Source organism: Eulemur rufifrons, chromosome 28, assembly GCF_041146395.1.
Source record: "Eulemur rufifrons isolate Redbay chromosome 28, OSU_ERuf_1, whole genome shotgun sequence".
NCBI classification, from domain to species: domain Eukaryota; kingdom Metazoa; phylum Chordata; class Mammalia; order Primates; family Lemuridae; genus Eulemur; species Eulemur rufifrons.
Genome location: NC_091010.1, coordinates 21,684,975 through 21,702,091, shown reverse-complemented (window position 1 = coordinate 21,702,091; position 17,117 = coordinate 21,684,975). Strand labels below are relative to the sequence as shown.

At 56.8% G+C, this 17,117-nt stretch overlaps 1 protein-coding gene across 2 annotated transcripts in view; it reads left to right on the top strand.

Moving 5' to 3' along the window:
- Positions 1-17,117, top strand: part of ADAMTS14 (ADAM metallopeptidase with thrombospondin type 1 motif 14) — a 68,652-nt gene that overhangs the window by 40,801 nt on the left and 10,734 nt on the right. The window contains exons 6-16 of one of the 2 annotated variants that reach the window (XM_069460093.1): positions 79-226; positions 2,129-2,234; positions 3,671-3,814; positions 4,812-4,944; positions 6,250-6,363; positions 8,783-8,931; positions 10,844-11,019; positions 13,211-13,344; positions 13,724-13,847; positions 14,885-14,962; positions 16,173-16,336. In XM_069460093.1, coding sequence (XP_069316194.1) covers positions 79-226; positions 2,129-2,234; positions 3,671-3,814; positions 4,812-4,944; positions 6,250-6,363; positions 8,783-8,931; positions 10,844-11,019; positions 13,211-13,344; positions 13,724-13,847; positions 14,885-14,962; positions 16,173-16,336 — 1,470 coding nt within the window. Of the gene's footprint in view, positions 1-78; positions 236-2,128; positions 2,235-3,670; positions 3,815-4,811; positions 4,945-6,249; positions 6,364-8,782; positions 8,932-10,843; positions 11,020-13,210; positions 13,345-13,723; positions 13,848-14,884; positions 14,963-16,172; positions 16,337-17,117 lie in introns of both variants that reach the window. The other variant, XM_069460092.1, reaches the window with a different exon arrangement.

Here is a 17,117-nt window from a genome sequence, read left to right as displayed (position 1 = left end):
CTCGGCGTTCCCACCCGTATGTGGAAAGAGAGAGGCCCCTGGGTCCTGGAGCTCTGACTCTCCTCTTGGCCCCTGCAGTCCTTGAGCCTGATCGAGCGTGGGAACCCCTCGCGCAGCCTGGAGCAGGTGTGTCGCTGGGCGCATTCCCAGCAGCGCCAGGACCCTGGCCACGCAGAGCACCACGACCATGTTGTCTTCCTCACACGGCAGAACTTTGGGCCCTCAGGTATGCAAGGTACTGTATTTACCGTGGCCAGGTGTGTGCAGCCTGCGGGGCAGAGGTGGAGGCCGGGGCTGGGCCTGGAGACGATGGGCTCTCTCTGGGGAGGTTTGAAGGGTCGGGACCTGGATGGACAGGTGGGCATGATTTCTTTGGAATGATTTCTTGGGGACCAGGGGAAGTGAAGGGGTCCCCACTAGCTTGGCAGCTGTGAGTGGTCAGGCCGGGCCTGTGCCTGCCGTCCCAGAGCTCAGCTGCCTAAAGACCTCAGTGGTTTCCAAGGTGCTTTTGCCCACACTGTGTCCCTCTGCCCACGTGGCGGAGTGTGGGCACCTAGGGTGGGGCCTGTGTGGGCTGCAGAAAAGGAAGTTTGCGCTCTACCTCCAGCTCCAGCCTCGCTGGCCCAGGGACCCAGAGCTCTTCACCTCCCGGGATTCTCCCCACTGCCCGATAGGGAACATGGTGACATTTGCCTTCCCGCATTTCAGGGTGGCTAACAGCGCCAAGGCATGCATGAAATGTCTGTGACAGAGTGTTGACAACTGTGAGCATTTTGCGAACATGTGCGGCTTTGATCACCCTGTTTCCCATATGGGGAAACTGAGGTATAGAGTGGTGAAGAGGCTTGGTCATGTCCCTCAGCAGAGAAGAGACAGATCTGAGGCTCAAACTGAATCTCGAGGCTCCCCGTGGAGCACTTTCTTTTTTTTTCTGCTTTAATGCTAGAAATGAGTCAGCCGGTCCTAGGTTTCTTATCCTGAATCGCTGAAGCCCCAAATGTGGTTTCACACACACAACATGCATGTACACACACATGGACACACACATGGACACAGATAGATACATGCACACATGCAGATAGACAGTGTACAAGTTTACAGACCACAGACACCCATGTACGCACAGAGATACTGCACACGTTTGCAGACACACGCACACATACGCACAAGCACTCACGCGTAGACACTGACATGCACACATACATGCTGGTACTCACATCACACGTAGAGCAAATCCCAGAGCTCCAGGACAATAGAGGCCCCAGGAACCTCCTTCCCACTGCAGCCTCTTGTTCTCTTCCCCAAACCATCTCAAATGAAAGAAAAACTCAGCAACTCCAAGCCTGAGGACGCCCTGCCTGGTGGACTGCAGACCCAGGCAGGGATGTGCTGTCTCTCATCGGCCCCGCCTTGGAGGCCCCTTAGGACACGGGCCCTGCGCACAGTAGGGCTCAGTAACTGCTGGCCGTGGCATTCCCACCAGCCCCCTGCCCCACCACGGTTCCTGGTGGCCTGCCTGCTCCTCTGCCCGTGCCCTCCCACTCCTGGAGAGTTGTCTCAGCTGTCCCCTGCTGCCCCCCTAAGTCACTCCCTGGTCTCCCTCAGCCCCTTCAGTTGACACTATCCCCTTCCCCCTTCCTCCATATCAACCCCGCACCTGCACCTGCTCCTTGAGTTCCAGCCCTTCAGGCCGACCTAATTGTCTCCCTGCCAAACCACGGTTCTCTAGGTATAGGGCTGGGCTTGGATCTGCGTCCTCGTCATCTCTGTTTTCCCCGTAGGATGTGACACAGTGCCACCCCCGACTCCGACGCAGAAAGCACTCGGAGCTTGTTTGTTGACTGACCGGCTGACTGTGGGACTGGAGGGAGGCAGCGTGGAAGTGTGTGGGCTCCACGGAAATCCCACTGCTGGTCTAGCGCGGGGCTGACAGGCCCTGGGAAGCTGCAGGCCAAGAGGGAAGCCATCCAGCCTTAGCACGCGGGGCAGCTTGGCCGAGATTCGCTCTGCCGGGTGGAGCTCTGAGAGCATCCTTCTTCCTCCAGGGGCCCTCTGGCACTGACCACGTGGCCAGGCTGGGCACAGACCTCGGCGTGTCCTCCCTCCCCTCTCTCCCTCTCCCCGGCAGGGTACGCGCCCGTCACTGGCATGTGCCACCCCCTGAGAAGCTGTGCCCTTAACCATGAGGATGGCTTCTCCTCAGCCTTCGTGGTGGCCCACGAGACCGGCCACGTGTAAGTGGCACCAGCAGGGTGGGTGGGGCTGTGGGCTGTGAGCTCTGAGGAGTTGGGTGGCTGGGAGCTGCCAGAGGAGCTGGCCTGTCCCTGAGGTGTGGCCTCCTGGGCCTGCCCTGAGGGGGAGGGAGCCGAGGGTTCTGGGCAGCAGCGTGGGCCTGCCTTGGGCCCAGCCTCCAAATCCCAGGGCCATGGGACCCCAGACATGGCCCTGCCTTTGGGCGGGTCAGTAGCAGTGTCCCCATCACAAACAGGGGCCTGCTGTCTCTGGGTGGTCTCCATCCCGGGCTTCCCTCCATCCCGCCCACACCTTGAGGCCCTTCTGAGACCCGTCCCAGCCCACGTTGGTGCTCAGCACTCACTGGCCCATCGCTGACAGCCTCACTTAGAGCACGGGTGTCGGGCCAGGCAGAGGGCTGGCTCGCCCAATGCTAGGGCTTGGATTTTGTTTAGACCATGTTCATTTTTTCATCCAACCAGTATTGGTTGAGCACCTATTGTGTGCCAGGTCCCGTCCTAGGGATGGGGCTATGGTGGAGAACAGGGCAGAGAAGCCCTCAAGAAACCATGCACTGGGTGGAGACAAATGAGCCGCTGTCCAGTGTCCCCAAAGGCCGGACCAAGGGACACCATCAGCCCTGTTGGATTTCATGCCAGCTGTGCTCCTGGCAGCAGGGGGGGCCTCCTTTCCACACCTGCACCACAGGGGCTGACACCGGGGAAACCTCCAAATCCCCCCAGCCCCTGCCCGGTGGAGAGACAAGGTCAAGCTTAGGCTCCCATGTGTCTGCCTCATGGGCAAGGCCAGATGCGGCCACCTGGGAGTATTTAAGAAATTAGAATCATATTTAAGAAACTAGAATTTAATTTGGCGTTAAATACTAAGTGTAAAGAGCAAACGTTTCAGGGTAAACTGTCATTAGGTAGGTGCCTGCCATGTGCAGAACTTTGTGCCCGTCCTGCGGGGGGTCTTGGAGAAGCCTGAGAGGCGGCACACAGAGGGGCTCAGTAAACGAGGTCGAATTGAATTGAATGAGATCCCATCTTTGCACCACCCCTTTGGCCTGGTGGGAAGACAGCGAATGGCTGAGAGTTGTTCATGGTGGGACAGATGGCCTCTGCTGTGGAGGGCAGCCCAGAGGGCCAGTCCGAGTAGGGCTTGAGCTGGCCTGGGAAGCAGTGAGCTGATAGATGAGGCTCCAGGAGGGGCAGGTGTTGGCGTGGAGAGCAGCGGCCACAAAGGCTTGGAGGGCAGGATGAGCCCAACGCCACTGGCGACAGCCTCCACCCAGCAGCCTTGGCGACAGAGGGTTGATTCTCCCTGCTGCATGGCTGGGAAACTGAGGCCAGGGTCTCCTGCCACTGGCTGGCCTGCCTGCCTTCCCAGGGGCGGGCTCCCCGGGGTGGCTCAGGGCCCCTCTGCCTTCCCATTCCAGGCTCGGCATGGAGCACGACGGCCAGGGCAACGGCTGCGCGGACGAGACCAGCCTGGGCAGCGTGATGGCGCCCCTGGTGCAGGCTGCCTTCCACCGCTTCCACTGGTCCCGCTGCAGCAAGCTGGAGCTCAGCCGCTACCTCCCGTAGGTCACCTCCGCCCTCGGGGCTGGGACGGGGAGCACACAGCCGGCCACTCTGGGCACAGGTCACATGGCTGGCTGTCTCCTCCAAGTCAGTGCCCCCACCCTCCTGCCCCCCACCTAAACACCCCCCTTAGCATCACAGGTGGGTTATGCAGTGTTTCCAGGTGTGCTCAGGTGACCACTTGCATAAATTCCTATTAAAAATGCAGATCCCCCGGCCCCACCCAACATGGTGAGTTGGATGCTGCCGGGGTTGTGTCTAGGAATCTGGGTTTCCCAAGCACTGCAGGTGGTACTCATGCGTGCTGAAGATGAGGGGCCACTGGGCAGGGCTGGGTCCCACTGTCTCCCCGAGGCCCCAGAGGGACAGGCATGCCCAATGGTGCTCCTTGCTCCCGCACCTTCTCACCCTTCCCTGGCCCCGGCCCCGTGCACCCAACTCTGGCGTGGCTGGTCAGCTCCAGGTTCTTCAGGGACGTTCAGGTACAGAACAGGGGTCAGACTCAAGGCCTGAGAAGGGGAGCGAGTGGGTCTGGGAGACACAGGTACGGTCACCAGCCTCGCGGGGAGCTGGCCAGGGCAGCCTGCCCGGTGTATGTCCTGCGTGGTGGGCGGACTGTTCCTCTTTCAGTGCAGACTGAGCCCTCAAATTGTCCATGAATCAACCCTTAATCTTGGCCATAGCATGTCCCTCTAAGGTGGGCAGAACTGACCCCCTAAGCCAGCTACAAGCTGAGTTCCTAACTCCAGTCGTGGGTGCCCTTTCTCCTGGCCACAAACAGTGCCCTCCCGGACCCAGTCACCAGGGAAGCGAGGTCCTGAGCGAGGGCAATGCTCAGGGCAGCCGGTCCTCCCCGGAAGGGATGGCTCCGGGCACAGGGCGGCGGGTGTAGATTCCCGCAGGCCTTCCCTGCTCGGTAGAACCCAGCCCCTGGGAAAGGCGAGCGTGGGGCTTCCTGCCCCCGGCCTGCCTTACCCCGCTTGCCTCCACGGACAGTTCCTACGACTGCCTCCTCGACGACCCCTTCGAGTCCACCTGGCCGCAGCCCCCGGAGCTGCCTGGGGTTGACTACTCAATGGATGAGCAGTGCCGCTTTGACTTCGGCAGTGGATACCAGACCTGCTTGGCGGTGAGGACCCACCCAGCCTCTGCCAGGCCAGGGGTGCCAGGGCTACGTCCTTCTGTGGCCCAGGCTGGTCATTCTCGGGGCACCTTCTGCAAAGCTGGCCAATGGGCCCCCAGGCATGGTGCCAGCCACCATGGGGGGATGCAGAGTGAACACCAGTGGGGGCAGGTGTGCAGTGGCTGAGAACACCTTAGCCCGGGAAAGACGGAGACAGCAGAACAGAGAGGGTGGGCAGCTGCTAGGGCCCTGGCTGGGCTCCTTACCTGGGAAGCTCACTTGCGAGGCCGTGCAGGTGTTACATGAGGTGCTGGGCTCTGGCCTGGCAGAGCAATAGTTCCCACACCCTCGAGGGTTTCAGCAGGACATTTCAGTCTAACTCCTCGCCTTGTGCACCTGCATGTCACCTCTCTCCAGGGGGCACCTCCATGCCCCCTGCTGCCCAGGCCTCAGGACATAGATACAAGATTATACGACCCTGTCACTACCCTGCAGGACAGGGCGGGAGGAGACCCTTGAACCTGGAGATGAGCTAGAGCCACCCAGGAGAGGACCCCACAGCTGCTAACCAGGCCCAGGCTGAGATGTCAGAACATGGGACACCTCAGGGTAGGGGGCTTTCTGAAGGGGGCAGCCTTTGTGACTCGGGTGCTTCACACCCCTCATCTGGGAATGCAGCCCCTCCTCACCTCCGCAGAACGAGGAGCCTCATTATGTGGTCACCTTCCCCACTGCCCAGGCCACGCTGGGACACATGGTCTGACGGAGCCTTTGCAGGTGGAGGATTGAGACGTGGATTTCAGAGCCCAAGGGCTGTATTTATAGGACACTTGTCTGGCTGGTACGGGGTGATGAGAGACCATTAAGGAAATTGGGGCTTTCCTGAAACATAAGGTTACCCACCCCGGCATGGCTGGGTGGCCAAGTGAGAGGGAGATGGAGTCTCACCCGTGTCTGTGTGCTAAGGGGTCTGGGCTAGAAAGCAGCGGCCCCCGCAGGGCCCCCCACACGCACAGGGTTCAGGGGGCACCATGGGCCCAGACCTCCCCAGATTCTCAAACCCTAGTCCCAGCTCTGTGACAAAGTGGCTTCTGCAAAGGCAGAGAGGGAGGCTGGAGAGAGCAGGGGCCCCTGGAGGCCACTGGCACCCAAGGTAGGGTGGAGCCTGAAGGGGCTGAGGGCTCTGGCTGCCATCCTTGCAGCATCCACCACGCCCTCCTCTGTCTCTGTCACTGCCCTTTGCCCTTGGACAGCGCGCGTCGGAGCTGGAGAGCCAGTCCCGCCTGGTGACCCCATCCCTTTGCCACGCAGTTCAGGACCTTTGAGCCCTGCAAGCAGCTGTGGTGCAGCCACCCTGACAACCCATACTTCTGCAAGACCAAGAAGGGGCCCCCACTGGATGGGACCGGGTGTGCACCAGGCAAGGTACCCGCGGGGTCTGCAGCGGGGTGGGAGTGGCCTTCCAGGGGCACAGGGCACCCATCACCAGCAGGGGTGCGGTCCCAGGGGAGCCCCTAGCTCCTCCCTGCAAGTCTATACGGTATGGGGCAGTGCTAAAGGACAGGTGGGAGCCTAGCCCAGGTGGATGTGTGTGGCGTCTTCCATGAACTCCCCCTTTCTTTTCTCCCACGCCACAGCCCTGTGCCCCCACAGTTGGCGGAGGTTAGCGTGATCTCATCACCCATCCAACAGGAGTGCTTACTCCCTTTTTACAGATGAGAACAATGAGGTGCAGACAGCTTAAGGAACTTGTTGGGGTCACCCAGAGTGATTAGCAGAGAAGGGGTGAGGGGAAGGCTCCAGTGTCCTGCCTACTCCCCACCCCCTGCTGTCTCTGTTTCTCCCACACACGCGTTCTCCCCCCGCCCTTCACATAGTTCCAGGTATGAGTTTGCTCACTCATGCGTGCGTGGATGCCAGGGCTTTGTTTGTCAGGGGACCTCGTGTGGGATCTGAAACCCACCTCTGGTCTGTTGCTGGCCCTTGATCACTGTGTGGGCCATTCATAGAATGTCACAGCCTGCCGACACCTGACTGCGAATACTTCCCACCCCCCAGGGTTGTTCTGAAGTTACTGAGCCATGTCAAAGCAAGGGAGAGAGCTGGGAAGAAGCAAGGTGTTAAGAGAGGTGATTTAATTTTTTTTTTTTTTTTTTTTTTGAGATGGGGTCTTGCTCTGTCGCCCAGGCTGGAATGCAGTAGTGCAATCATAGCTCACTGCAGCCTCGAACTCCTGCACTCAGGCAATCCCCTGTCTCAGCCTCTTGGGTAGCTGGGACTACAGGTGGGCACCACCACGCCCAGCTAATTTTTTAAAAAAAATTTTGTAGAGGTGTGGGGGAGGTCTCACTGTGTTACACAAGCTGGTCTCGAACTCCTGGCCTGAAGTGATCCTCCCACCTCAGCCTCCCAAAGTGCTGGGATGTCAGGCATGAGCTACTGTGCCTGGCCTCCAAGAGAGCTGGTTACTTAGGATCAGCTGTGAGCCCAGCTGCTGGAGACCCACCCCCCAGCCTGCCCTCTGTCCTCTGCCCTCTGCCCTCTGCCCTCTGCCCCAGCCAGGCTCTTCCCATTCACACCTGTCCTGCCGACCGTCTCCTGGGCTCCTCACAGATGGGTGAAGCTTCCCATGGCCCTGTACAGCCCTCAGGCTCTACACCTGGCAGGCTCTTAGCCCAGAGACTGGTCATACCTGCTCCAGATGTTTCCACTTCTTATGTTTTTCCAGGTGTTTTTGGAGTTCCGGGCCCTCCCCAGTCACAATTTCATAGAAAAGTTAAACGGTGGTTCTTGATTTTGGCTGTATGCTGGAATCATGCGGAGAGCTTTAAAAATCCCCACCCCCAGAACAAGGAGTGACTACCAGTGGGCACAGAGGGTCTTTTTGGGATGATGGACATATTCCGAAATTGAATAGTAGTGATTGTTGCACAATTCTGTGAATTTATGAAAAATCGTTGAATTGTACACTGGAAATGAGTGAATTTTTTGGTATGTAAATTTACTTCATTAGAGCTTCTTCAAAAAAATCCCTAGTCCTAGAGATTCTGACTCAGTTGGTCTGGGGTGAAGTCTAGGCATCTGGAGTTGTAAAATCTCCCTGGGTGACTCCCTGGTTGAGAACCACTGAGTTCGTCTCTTGGGAAGGACCCAGAGGGCTTTGCCCTGTTTCTTGTGTTACTCTACAGGAAGGGGTGGGGGGAGCTGCCTTGAGCCGAGCCCTCCTTCGTGGTCTGGCCTGTGCTGAGGCCTTTCTAGGTGTTATCGGCTTCAGTTCGTACACAGTCTGATTTAACAGGTGAGTAAACTGAGGCTCAGCAAGGTAAAGGAGCCACACATAGCTAGTCATGGCGGAGCTGAGATTCAAACCCAAGCCTACCTTCCCATGCGGCTGGCTTGCCTCCCAGGAACACATCTGCTCGTGGCCCCCGGAAGGTGATTCCGTGGTGCAGAGCCAAGCTCAACTCTAGATAGTGTGGGAAGACTGTGCTCCTCTCCCTAGCAGCACTTTATTTCTTCTGGGGTGATGAACTGAATAACTGCACATGTATTATCATCGCTAATAATACTACCTGCCATTTCTGGAGGGCTGTGTGTGCCGGGCATTATCTCACTGGGTACCGTGGGCAGGTGCAACTATCCACGAGTCCAGGTGAGGAGTAGTCTCAGAGAGGTGACCCTGTGTCCAGGGTTGCTCAGCTCTAACCCCAGGCTCGTGCTCTTGACATCCCGTTCTCCGGGCTCCCCCGTGGTGCCCACTGGCAGTGTGTCTGCCCAGGTACCCTCTAGGGCAGGCTTGTCAGGAGCAGCCCGGGGTGACCTCACACCGTCTGCTCCACCCCAGTGGTGCTTCAAAGGTCACTGCATCTGGAAGTCGCCAGAGCAGACCTATGGCCAGGATGGAGGCTGGAGCTCGTGGACCAAGTTTGGGTCATGTTCACGGTCATGCGGGGGCGGAGTGCGATCCCGCAGCCGGAGCTGCGACAACCCCCCGTGAGTATGCTTGCCTGGGGTGGGCAGGGCAGGGGACCCCCTCCTAGGACCGAGGGGCTTGGAGGGGAAGGCACTGAGGAGACAGAGCGCAGGAGAGAAGGGCCCCTGGGGTTGTTGTGTATGCAATGAAGGAGGACCCGAAATTGTTGGGGGCAGATAGCTCCCACCTACATTCGCTGATGACCCATCACATCTGACTTCTGTGCGTGTGTCTGAACTGGTGATTCTCAAACCCTCATGTGCAGAAGGTTCCGCGGAGTCTGTGTGGGCCAAGGTTCTGCCAGTTTAACAAGCCCTCCCAGGACCCTGATCCTCCAGCTAAACTTTGAGAAAACAGTGATCTAAACCCATTGCCCATGTCTTCAGAGAATAAATTCCCCAAGTTTCTTTTCCACCACACGGAGCAAATCTTCCCCTAATTTTTCTAAACTAATCTCTTTGTAAAATCAAAGCCTCCCTCCCAAATTTCAGCAGTCTCAGAGAGACATCCATTTCTCCTTTCTCATCTCCTCTGCGGGGATCCCCCCACACTCCATGGTTTTGGGGCTTCTGAGCCCCAGTTCTCCGTGGCCTCCACCTCCCAAGCTGGAACGGCCTGCTTAGAACAGTGTCCTGAGAGGTGGGGACAGGCCAGGGCTGGCGTGTGGATCACCTGGCTCTAGGAATGCAGGAATCCCAAACCTCCACGTGGACAGGGCCTGGCCTCATGCCTCGCAGCACTGAGTGGTGTGACGGATACTGCAGAATCGCAGGGTTGCAGGATCGCCGTGGCCCTAGCATCCTCAGGAGCGTCATGCATACCTCCAGGGATGTGAGGCTCACTACCTATCGAAGCAGCCTGTTCTGCTGTCAGATGGCTCTATTGAGCTTTTACAAATGTGAGCCAGACGTCCATCAGTTGGGGACACAGAAGCCGGGGTTATACAAAGGCCCTGTGGTCCCTGCTCTGAGAGAACCACCTTGCGGGCACGACTGACAGTTTTCCCCGTGATCAAAGCTGCCATTTATGGAGCTCCTTTATCATGGCAACTATTTTTATTTTATGAGGCTTAAATGAAATGTGTGTGCTCTCAGCACCACGCCAGCACAGATTAAGCACTTAACAGATGACAGCTGCCGTTATAATTATTATGATGATACTGTATCACGTACTTTCTCTGTACTGGTGGGATGCTGAGCCCGTAGGTGCAGGAATCTATGGGATTCTCCCGCATCTCTGTGAGTAGGGCGCTGCTAGCCTCATGCACCTGGACACTTCTAGCAATAGTGTCAGCAATCCTCTTGGCTTACAGCAGAAGAGAGTGTATATGGCTTTAAAATACCTTTTCTTGTTATTCCCCACAGATGTACCAAGAGGCAGGTAAAATCAGAGGGCTTATGGCCCCTCCCTTCAAGGGGAAATGAAGGCACAGCCAGGGACTTGGCCGAGGTTGCATGGTCAGGGTGCGAATCCAGCTCTTCTGATTCCGAATCCGTGTTTCTTTTCCCACTTCTTAGTTTAGTATAGTATTAAGTGGAATTGGATGCGAATAACAGTAGGTGAGTCGTTTATTGAATGCCTACTGTGTACCAGGCCCTGGTTCAGTTGAAGGGCTGTGCAAAGATGAGCAAGACTGATTTCTCTTCCGGCCCAGTTGGAGAGGGTTGCCAGTCCCTCTGTCTGTCTGTCTGTCTGTCTCACACACTCCCACACCCACACACAGCGGAGTATGTGGTGTGTGTCTGAAGGGGGAGCAGTCAGGGAGGAAGAGGGATCTGGAAGGCTGAGCTCAGCAGCCCCCACCCTGGCGTGTAGGTTGGCGGTGGCCGTCGTCACGCTGCAGTGAAGGCTGAGCCGTGGCCTTGTGGGGAGCCTGGCCCTCCCTAGCACTCACAGCCAGCAAGGCCACCCCTCTGTCTGTGTCTGCCCCAGCCCAGCCTACGGAGGCCGCCCGTGCTCGGGGCCCGCGTTTGAGTACCAGGTGTGCAACAGCGAGGACTGCCCCGGGCCCTACGAGGACTTCCGGGCCCAGCAGTGTGCCAAGCGCAACTCCTACTACACCCACCAGAACGCCAAGCACAACTGGGTCCCCTACGAGCCTGATGATGGTGAGCGGGCCCTGCACCCCCTCCCCTCCCCTCGCATGTCCTTGGGCAGCTGCTGGGGCTGTGTGTGTCCAGGCAGGACCTCCCACCTCTGCACCTGCCAGCGAAGGTGGAGGGACAGTGGGGGTGCCAGAAGGGACATACGCTGTTCAGGCCTGCACATTGCACATCTCTGGGGCCACCGTCCCCATTAAGGCCACCTCTGATTTATGATGACAGTTTTCTAGCAGATGCAAGGAAAGTGTCTTGAGGAAGGGGCTCTTCACCCAGAGGTGCTGCTGGGGCCAGCAGCAGTGTTGGCTATTTGGGTTGGCCGCCTTCCAGACACCTGTCCTTACCTGCACGGACACGAACTGTACAGGTGTGGGCGCCCTTCACTTTACATGACCCATGTCCTGAGAAGCTCAGTCCTATTAATGCCATGCTTTTAGGTTTTTCTGACTGGGTTGCCATTTCAGCAGAGTCATGGAAAGTGATTCTGAAAGGCAGGCAGGTGGGAGCCTGTGTGACCCTCCCACTGACCCCTCCAGGCCACCCTGGGACAGACGCAGGCCTCAGGGCTCATGCAGAGGGTCTGAATTTGGGGACCACGCTGGTGCCAGTTCCTGTCTGTTTTCAAACACGTCCAGTGATGGCTCCCGGAGCAGCAGCGCGGCCAGCGACGGGCTGGGACTCAGGGCGTCTGAGAGCTTCAGGCTGGAGGCCACCAGTCCTCTGATCCCACCTGTCTCCTGTCAGCCTCCCCGCGGCCCTCCATGGACAGACGCTCACTCCCTGCCATGCAGCCCTCGGCCCAGACGCACCCGTTATGGTGGCCTTTCCTTCTCTGAGCCTGGGGTTGGCCCCAGGACCTTAAGCTCTTCGCCTCATGTTTAGAATGACAGAATCATCAAGTTGGAAGGGACCTCAGAGGCCTGTCATTGCCAGACTCCTCCGGAGTATCCCTGCAGGGGGGTGTCTTATCTCTGCTTGGATTCTTCCCACTCTGGGGAGCTCACCACTGCCTTGCACTGTTGGCTGCCAGAGACCTGCCTGCCTGGGTGCACTGGGCAGGAGCCTGCCTGTCCTCTGGAGGGTGGAACCCCTGCCGGGCCAAGGTCCCCCTAGGAATCTGGCTCTGTGCATGAGATCCAAGGTGATCCTGAAGGTTGTGGCTCTAGATTTCAGGCCTGCGTGCTGGAGGCAAGGAGTGGGCAGGTGTCCTGGGAGCCCAGGCACCAGGAGCAGGGAGCCAGACGGGCCCCTTGGAAGCTGGCTGAGGGAGGCTTGCCTTGAAAGCCTTCCAGATCTGTTCAGAAAGCAAACGAGCAAACATAGTGTGGGGAGGGGAGTGGCTGGGAGGCCTGTGGGACAACTGGGCTTTGGGCTTTTCCCAGGACTTTTAGACAAATTCCAGGAAATTAGCTAAGCCCCCAACCTCCATTTTTCTAAGAAGCACAGCAAGTGTTTATATATTCTCTGGAACCTCCTTTTTAGGACATCTATAGCCCAGATAGAGAAGAAATCATTTGTTAGAACCAGAAAGGACCCCTTCCCCCTCTGACTGCTGCTCTATTTTACAAACCCAGAGACCATTTTCTGTTCTGCCTCTCTTTCAGGCAGGTTCTGATGTTTATGAACATGTTAAGGTACACCATCATGCGGGTACCCAGTGAACTGATGTAGGGGTCAGAGCAGGGCTAAAGCCAGATTGCCTGGGTTAGAATCCTGGCTGAACTACTTACTGTAAGGCTGTGCAGCCTTGAACAAGTTCCTTAACCTCTCTGGTCCTCAGTTTCCTCCTCTGTGATGCTAGAACCTACCTCATTGGAATGTCGAGAGAGTTAAATGAGTTAATTCATGAAAAGCATTTAAAGTTGTATTTTAAGGGTATGCAAAGGTTTTAGAAATATTTGGTGCCTAGTAAGCATTCACTAAGTGTCGGCTTATTATTATTTTATCACTTGATGTTTTTCATTAACCTGATGTGGCATTTTACGGATCAGGGGTAATAAAAATAGGGAACTGAGGCTCAGAGAGGTCAGAGCATTTACCCAAGGTCACACAGCTGATCATAAGTGACACAGCAGGGATTTTAAGCCCCCACTCCACACCCACTGCTCCCACACTGCCCAGAGCTGGCCCCCGGGGCTTCCTGACTAGCCCACTTGCTGTGAGCCTAGCTGGGGACTTAGTGTGGTCCCTCTCCCCACAGATGCCCAGAAATGTGAGCTGATCTGCCAGTCGGCGGACACGGGGGACGTGGTATTCATGAATCAGGTGGTCCACGACGGGACACGCTGCAGCTACCGGGACCTGTACAGCGTCTGTGCCCGTGGCGAGTGTGTGGTGGGTGCCCCTCCAGGCTGCCCACCCTCTGCTGTAGGCACAGGGAGACTGGAGGGCTGTGCCGCGGCCCCTCCTGCCCCTGAGAAGTCAAGCATTGCCTCCCCTGCCCCACTCATGACACCCTTTGGCCCTCAACATAGCCCTGTCGCCTAGCCCCGTTGAGGAGAGAGGAGACGGCAAGAATAGTTATCACACCAGGTTTAAGGCCTCACCCAGGTCACGTGGCAGATTTGAGCCAGAGCCTGACCAGGGATACCTCTTGGGCCAGGCTTCCTCTCCTGGCCAGGGCCCAGGGAAGGGGCAGGACCCAGGGGCTGCTGCCTGGGGTAGCGGTGGGGGTAGGGGGGCCTCCTCCCACTGACCTCCCCTCTGGTCTCAGCCCGTCGGCTGTGACAAGGAGGTGGGGTCCATGAAGGCCGATGACAAGTGCGGAGTCTGTGGCGGTGACAACTCACACTGCAGGACTGTGAAGGGGACACTGGGCAAGGCCTCCAAGCAGGCAGGTGAGCTGGGTGGGCTGGGACAATGGGGGGGGGGTGACTGAGGTCCTGGCCGCCCTGCTGACGAGCCCTTCCTCCTTGAACCATGCCATGGCCCGGGGTGGGGAGGGGCCCTGGAGCCTGACTTCCGGACCTTCCTGGGCTGCCCAGGGTGAGCCGGAAGCTGCAGCTGGTCACCTCATCTCCTGGACATGCTGCTGCCGGAGTTTGCAGCCCAGGAGCTCCAAGGAGCATTTTCCTGCCAGGCAATGTGATAAGATGAGAGCTCAGCCATCTCTTTGGCCCTAAGGCACTTACTGGGAGGGAGGGGTCAGACAAGGCTGAAGGTGTAGCCAAGACTGGACTGATAATTTTCTTTTCCTCTCTCACTTTTTTTTTTTTCCAAACCTGTGGCACCTCTTACTTTGAACTCCTAGGATCTTTGAGTTCCTTGACTTTCATCTCCACCTCGAATCTGACCAAACTTGCTGGAGAAAAGGGCCAGATATTAGTCCTTTACACTTTAGTGTGAACTGGATCTATTTCTCCTTTGGGATGTTGCAGTTTTGCCTCGCCTTTCGTTGTGAAGGGGGAAGGTTGGTGGCTCTGAGAAAGGCTTGTTTCCGGGCCTTGGATCAGGATGGCCACAGGGGCTTAGGACAGTCATGTGGGAACTTCCTGGCCTGTTTCATCTAAATCCCTTCAACAGCAAGTAGCTTAAGGTGTGAGAAGAAAGAAGGGGAGAGAAAGCCAGAGGAGCAAAAAGGAGGAGAAGGGGTGGAAGTGAGAGAAGAAGAGGGTCACGGAAGTGGGAAACAATAGTGACTCACACGCACAGAGGCCCTTAAAATTTGCAGGGCACGTTAAGCTAGAGCATCTCATTTGATCCTCACAGCACCCCATGGAGAAACCGTCCCTAGTTTACAAATGGGGCGGCAGAGGTTCAGCGAGGTTCAGTGGTCAAATGGGATGTTCCTGGGTGCCCAGTGGGGACTGGGGGATGCTGGCAGTGGGGCCCCCAGCTCAGGGTGCTCACTGCTCTTCCGGATCCCGTGTGGCAGGAGCCAAACTGGTGCAGATCCCGGCGGGTGCAAGGCACATCCAGATTGAGGCTCTGGAGAAGGCACCCCACCACATCGGTGAGTGCTGGGGTATGGGGAGAGGGCAGCGGGGCCTGGCCCTGTCTCCTCCAATTTGGGGGAGCCAGGAGAGCAGAGGGCAAGATTCTAATGTAGGGAGAATTTCACAAACTTAAATAATGGGTAGAGAACTCCTTTTTCTCTTTCTTTCTTTCTTTCTTTTTTTTTTTTTTTGAGACAGCATCTTGCTCTGTTGCCTGGGCTAGAGTGCAGTGGCCCAATCATAGCTCACTGTAAACTTGAACTTCTGGGATCAGCCTCCTGAGTAGCTAGGACTATAGGTACATGCTACCATGCCCAGCTAACTTTTTCTGCTTTTTATAGAGACAGGGTCTCACTATGTTGTCCAGGCTGTTCTCAAATTCCTGGCCTCAAGGGATCTTCTCAGCATCCCAAAGTGCTGGGATTATAGGTGTAAGCCACCATGCTTAGCCTATTTTATTTTCTAATTTGTGTTGAATGGGTAACCCATTCCATGGTTTGAATATCAGAATGTCTAAAAGGAGTAAAGAGTCCCTCTTCTACTCTTGTCCCCTAGGGGCAACTACAGTTAATAATTTCTTGTGCACATAGATGGCTTTTAAAGGTAAACCATTTTCACAGAGGGTATCAGTCAGCTTTCACAGCATAACATACCACCCCAAAACTTAGTGGCTTCAAACAATTATTCACTAACTCCTGGTTCTGTGGCTCATCAGTTTGGGCTGGGCTCTGCTAGCTGGTTCTTCTACTCGTCTGCCGAGGTGGACTCATGCCAATGTTGACAGGTGGTAGGTCTGTTGGGAGCTGTTGGTCTAGGATGGCCTGACTCACATGTCTGGTGGTTGGTACTGACTGTCAGTTGAGGTTATGTAGGTAACAGGGCCGTGTCCTCAACAGGTTAACCCGGTGTTATTCACCCGGTGTCTGTCATGGTCCTCAAGAGTAGCAAGACAGGGCAAGCCCCCGTGTGCAAGTACTTTTCAAGTCTCTGCCTACATCATGTTTTCCAATGTCCCACTGGCCCAAGTCACAGGGCCAAGCTCAGATTCAAGGGGTAGAAGAGAGACAATGTATAGACCTGTTTGAGTGAGGAGGGCTCACGTGGACAGGAGTGGCAGGTAGACATGGGAGTCTTGAGGGGCCCACTGGGAAGGCCTTGAATGTCATATTCATGGCCCCCTGTGGAGGGGAGTAGAAATCGCTGTGACCCTCTCGCCTCACTGGCCAGTGGTGAAGAACCAGGTGACGGGCAGCTTCATCCTCAACCCCAAGGGCAAGGGAGCTGCGAGCCGGACCTTCACCGCCATGGGCCTGGAGTGGGAGGATGCAGTGGAGGACTCCAAGGAGAGCCTCAAGACCAGCGGGCCCCTGCCCGAGGCCATCACTGTCCTGGTGAGCTACACTCCTCGTGGCAGCTGCTACCTGCCCCCTTGTATTGCTAGCTGCCGCCTCTGTTGCCAAGCTGGCGTGGGCCTGGTGGAAATCACCTTTCTGGCAAGGCCAAGGTGCCCCTGCATCCTGGGGCCAGCTCCTCTTCTGTGCTTAAAAGCTGGCAGGATGGCGAGTGAGGAGGGGAAAAGGAAAGGGTTGTCTCCTCGCTCTCAGACCCGAGACGCCACACACAGGGAGTCTGTTCTCTTTAATGCAGGGTCAGAAGTGGGGACTGGTGGAAAGTGTCAGCTGGGGCAGGCTGGCTTCCCGTGTCACCCTGGCATCATCTAGAGTCAGCGTCTGTCATGGCATGGCCAGCAACCAAGTTCATGAGTGGCATCCTTGGGCTTTTAAGGCAGCTGACCCTGGGGTGCCGGCCTCCTGAGAAGGGGACAGGGCCACTGTCCTGGCTGAGGCCCATCTACCCACACCCCCCTTCCTAGAACGTGGGCCAGGGCTTGTGGAGCAGGGATTGTTAACCCAGCAGACCGGACCATGAGGAGCTCCATCCTTGGCCCTGGCTGGTGGCAGGTTCTTGTGTCCCCATCACCAGTTGGGGAGCTCCTGGAGGTCAAGCTCTGTGGCCTATTGGTGTCAGTATGTTAATTCAATCCAACACTTATATTCTATTTGCCTTATATTTATTGACCACCCATACCCCCATGACCAGCTGATTTGAATACCAAGGCCATTTGTGGGGAAAGGACAGTCTCTTCAAGACACAGTGCTGGGATAATTGGAT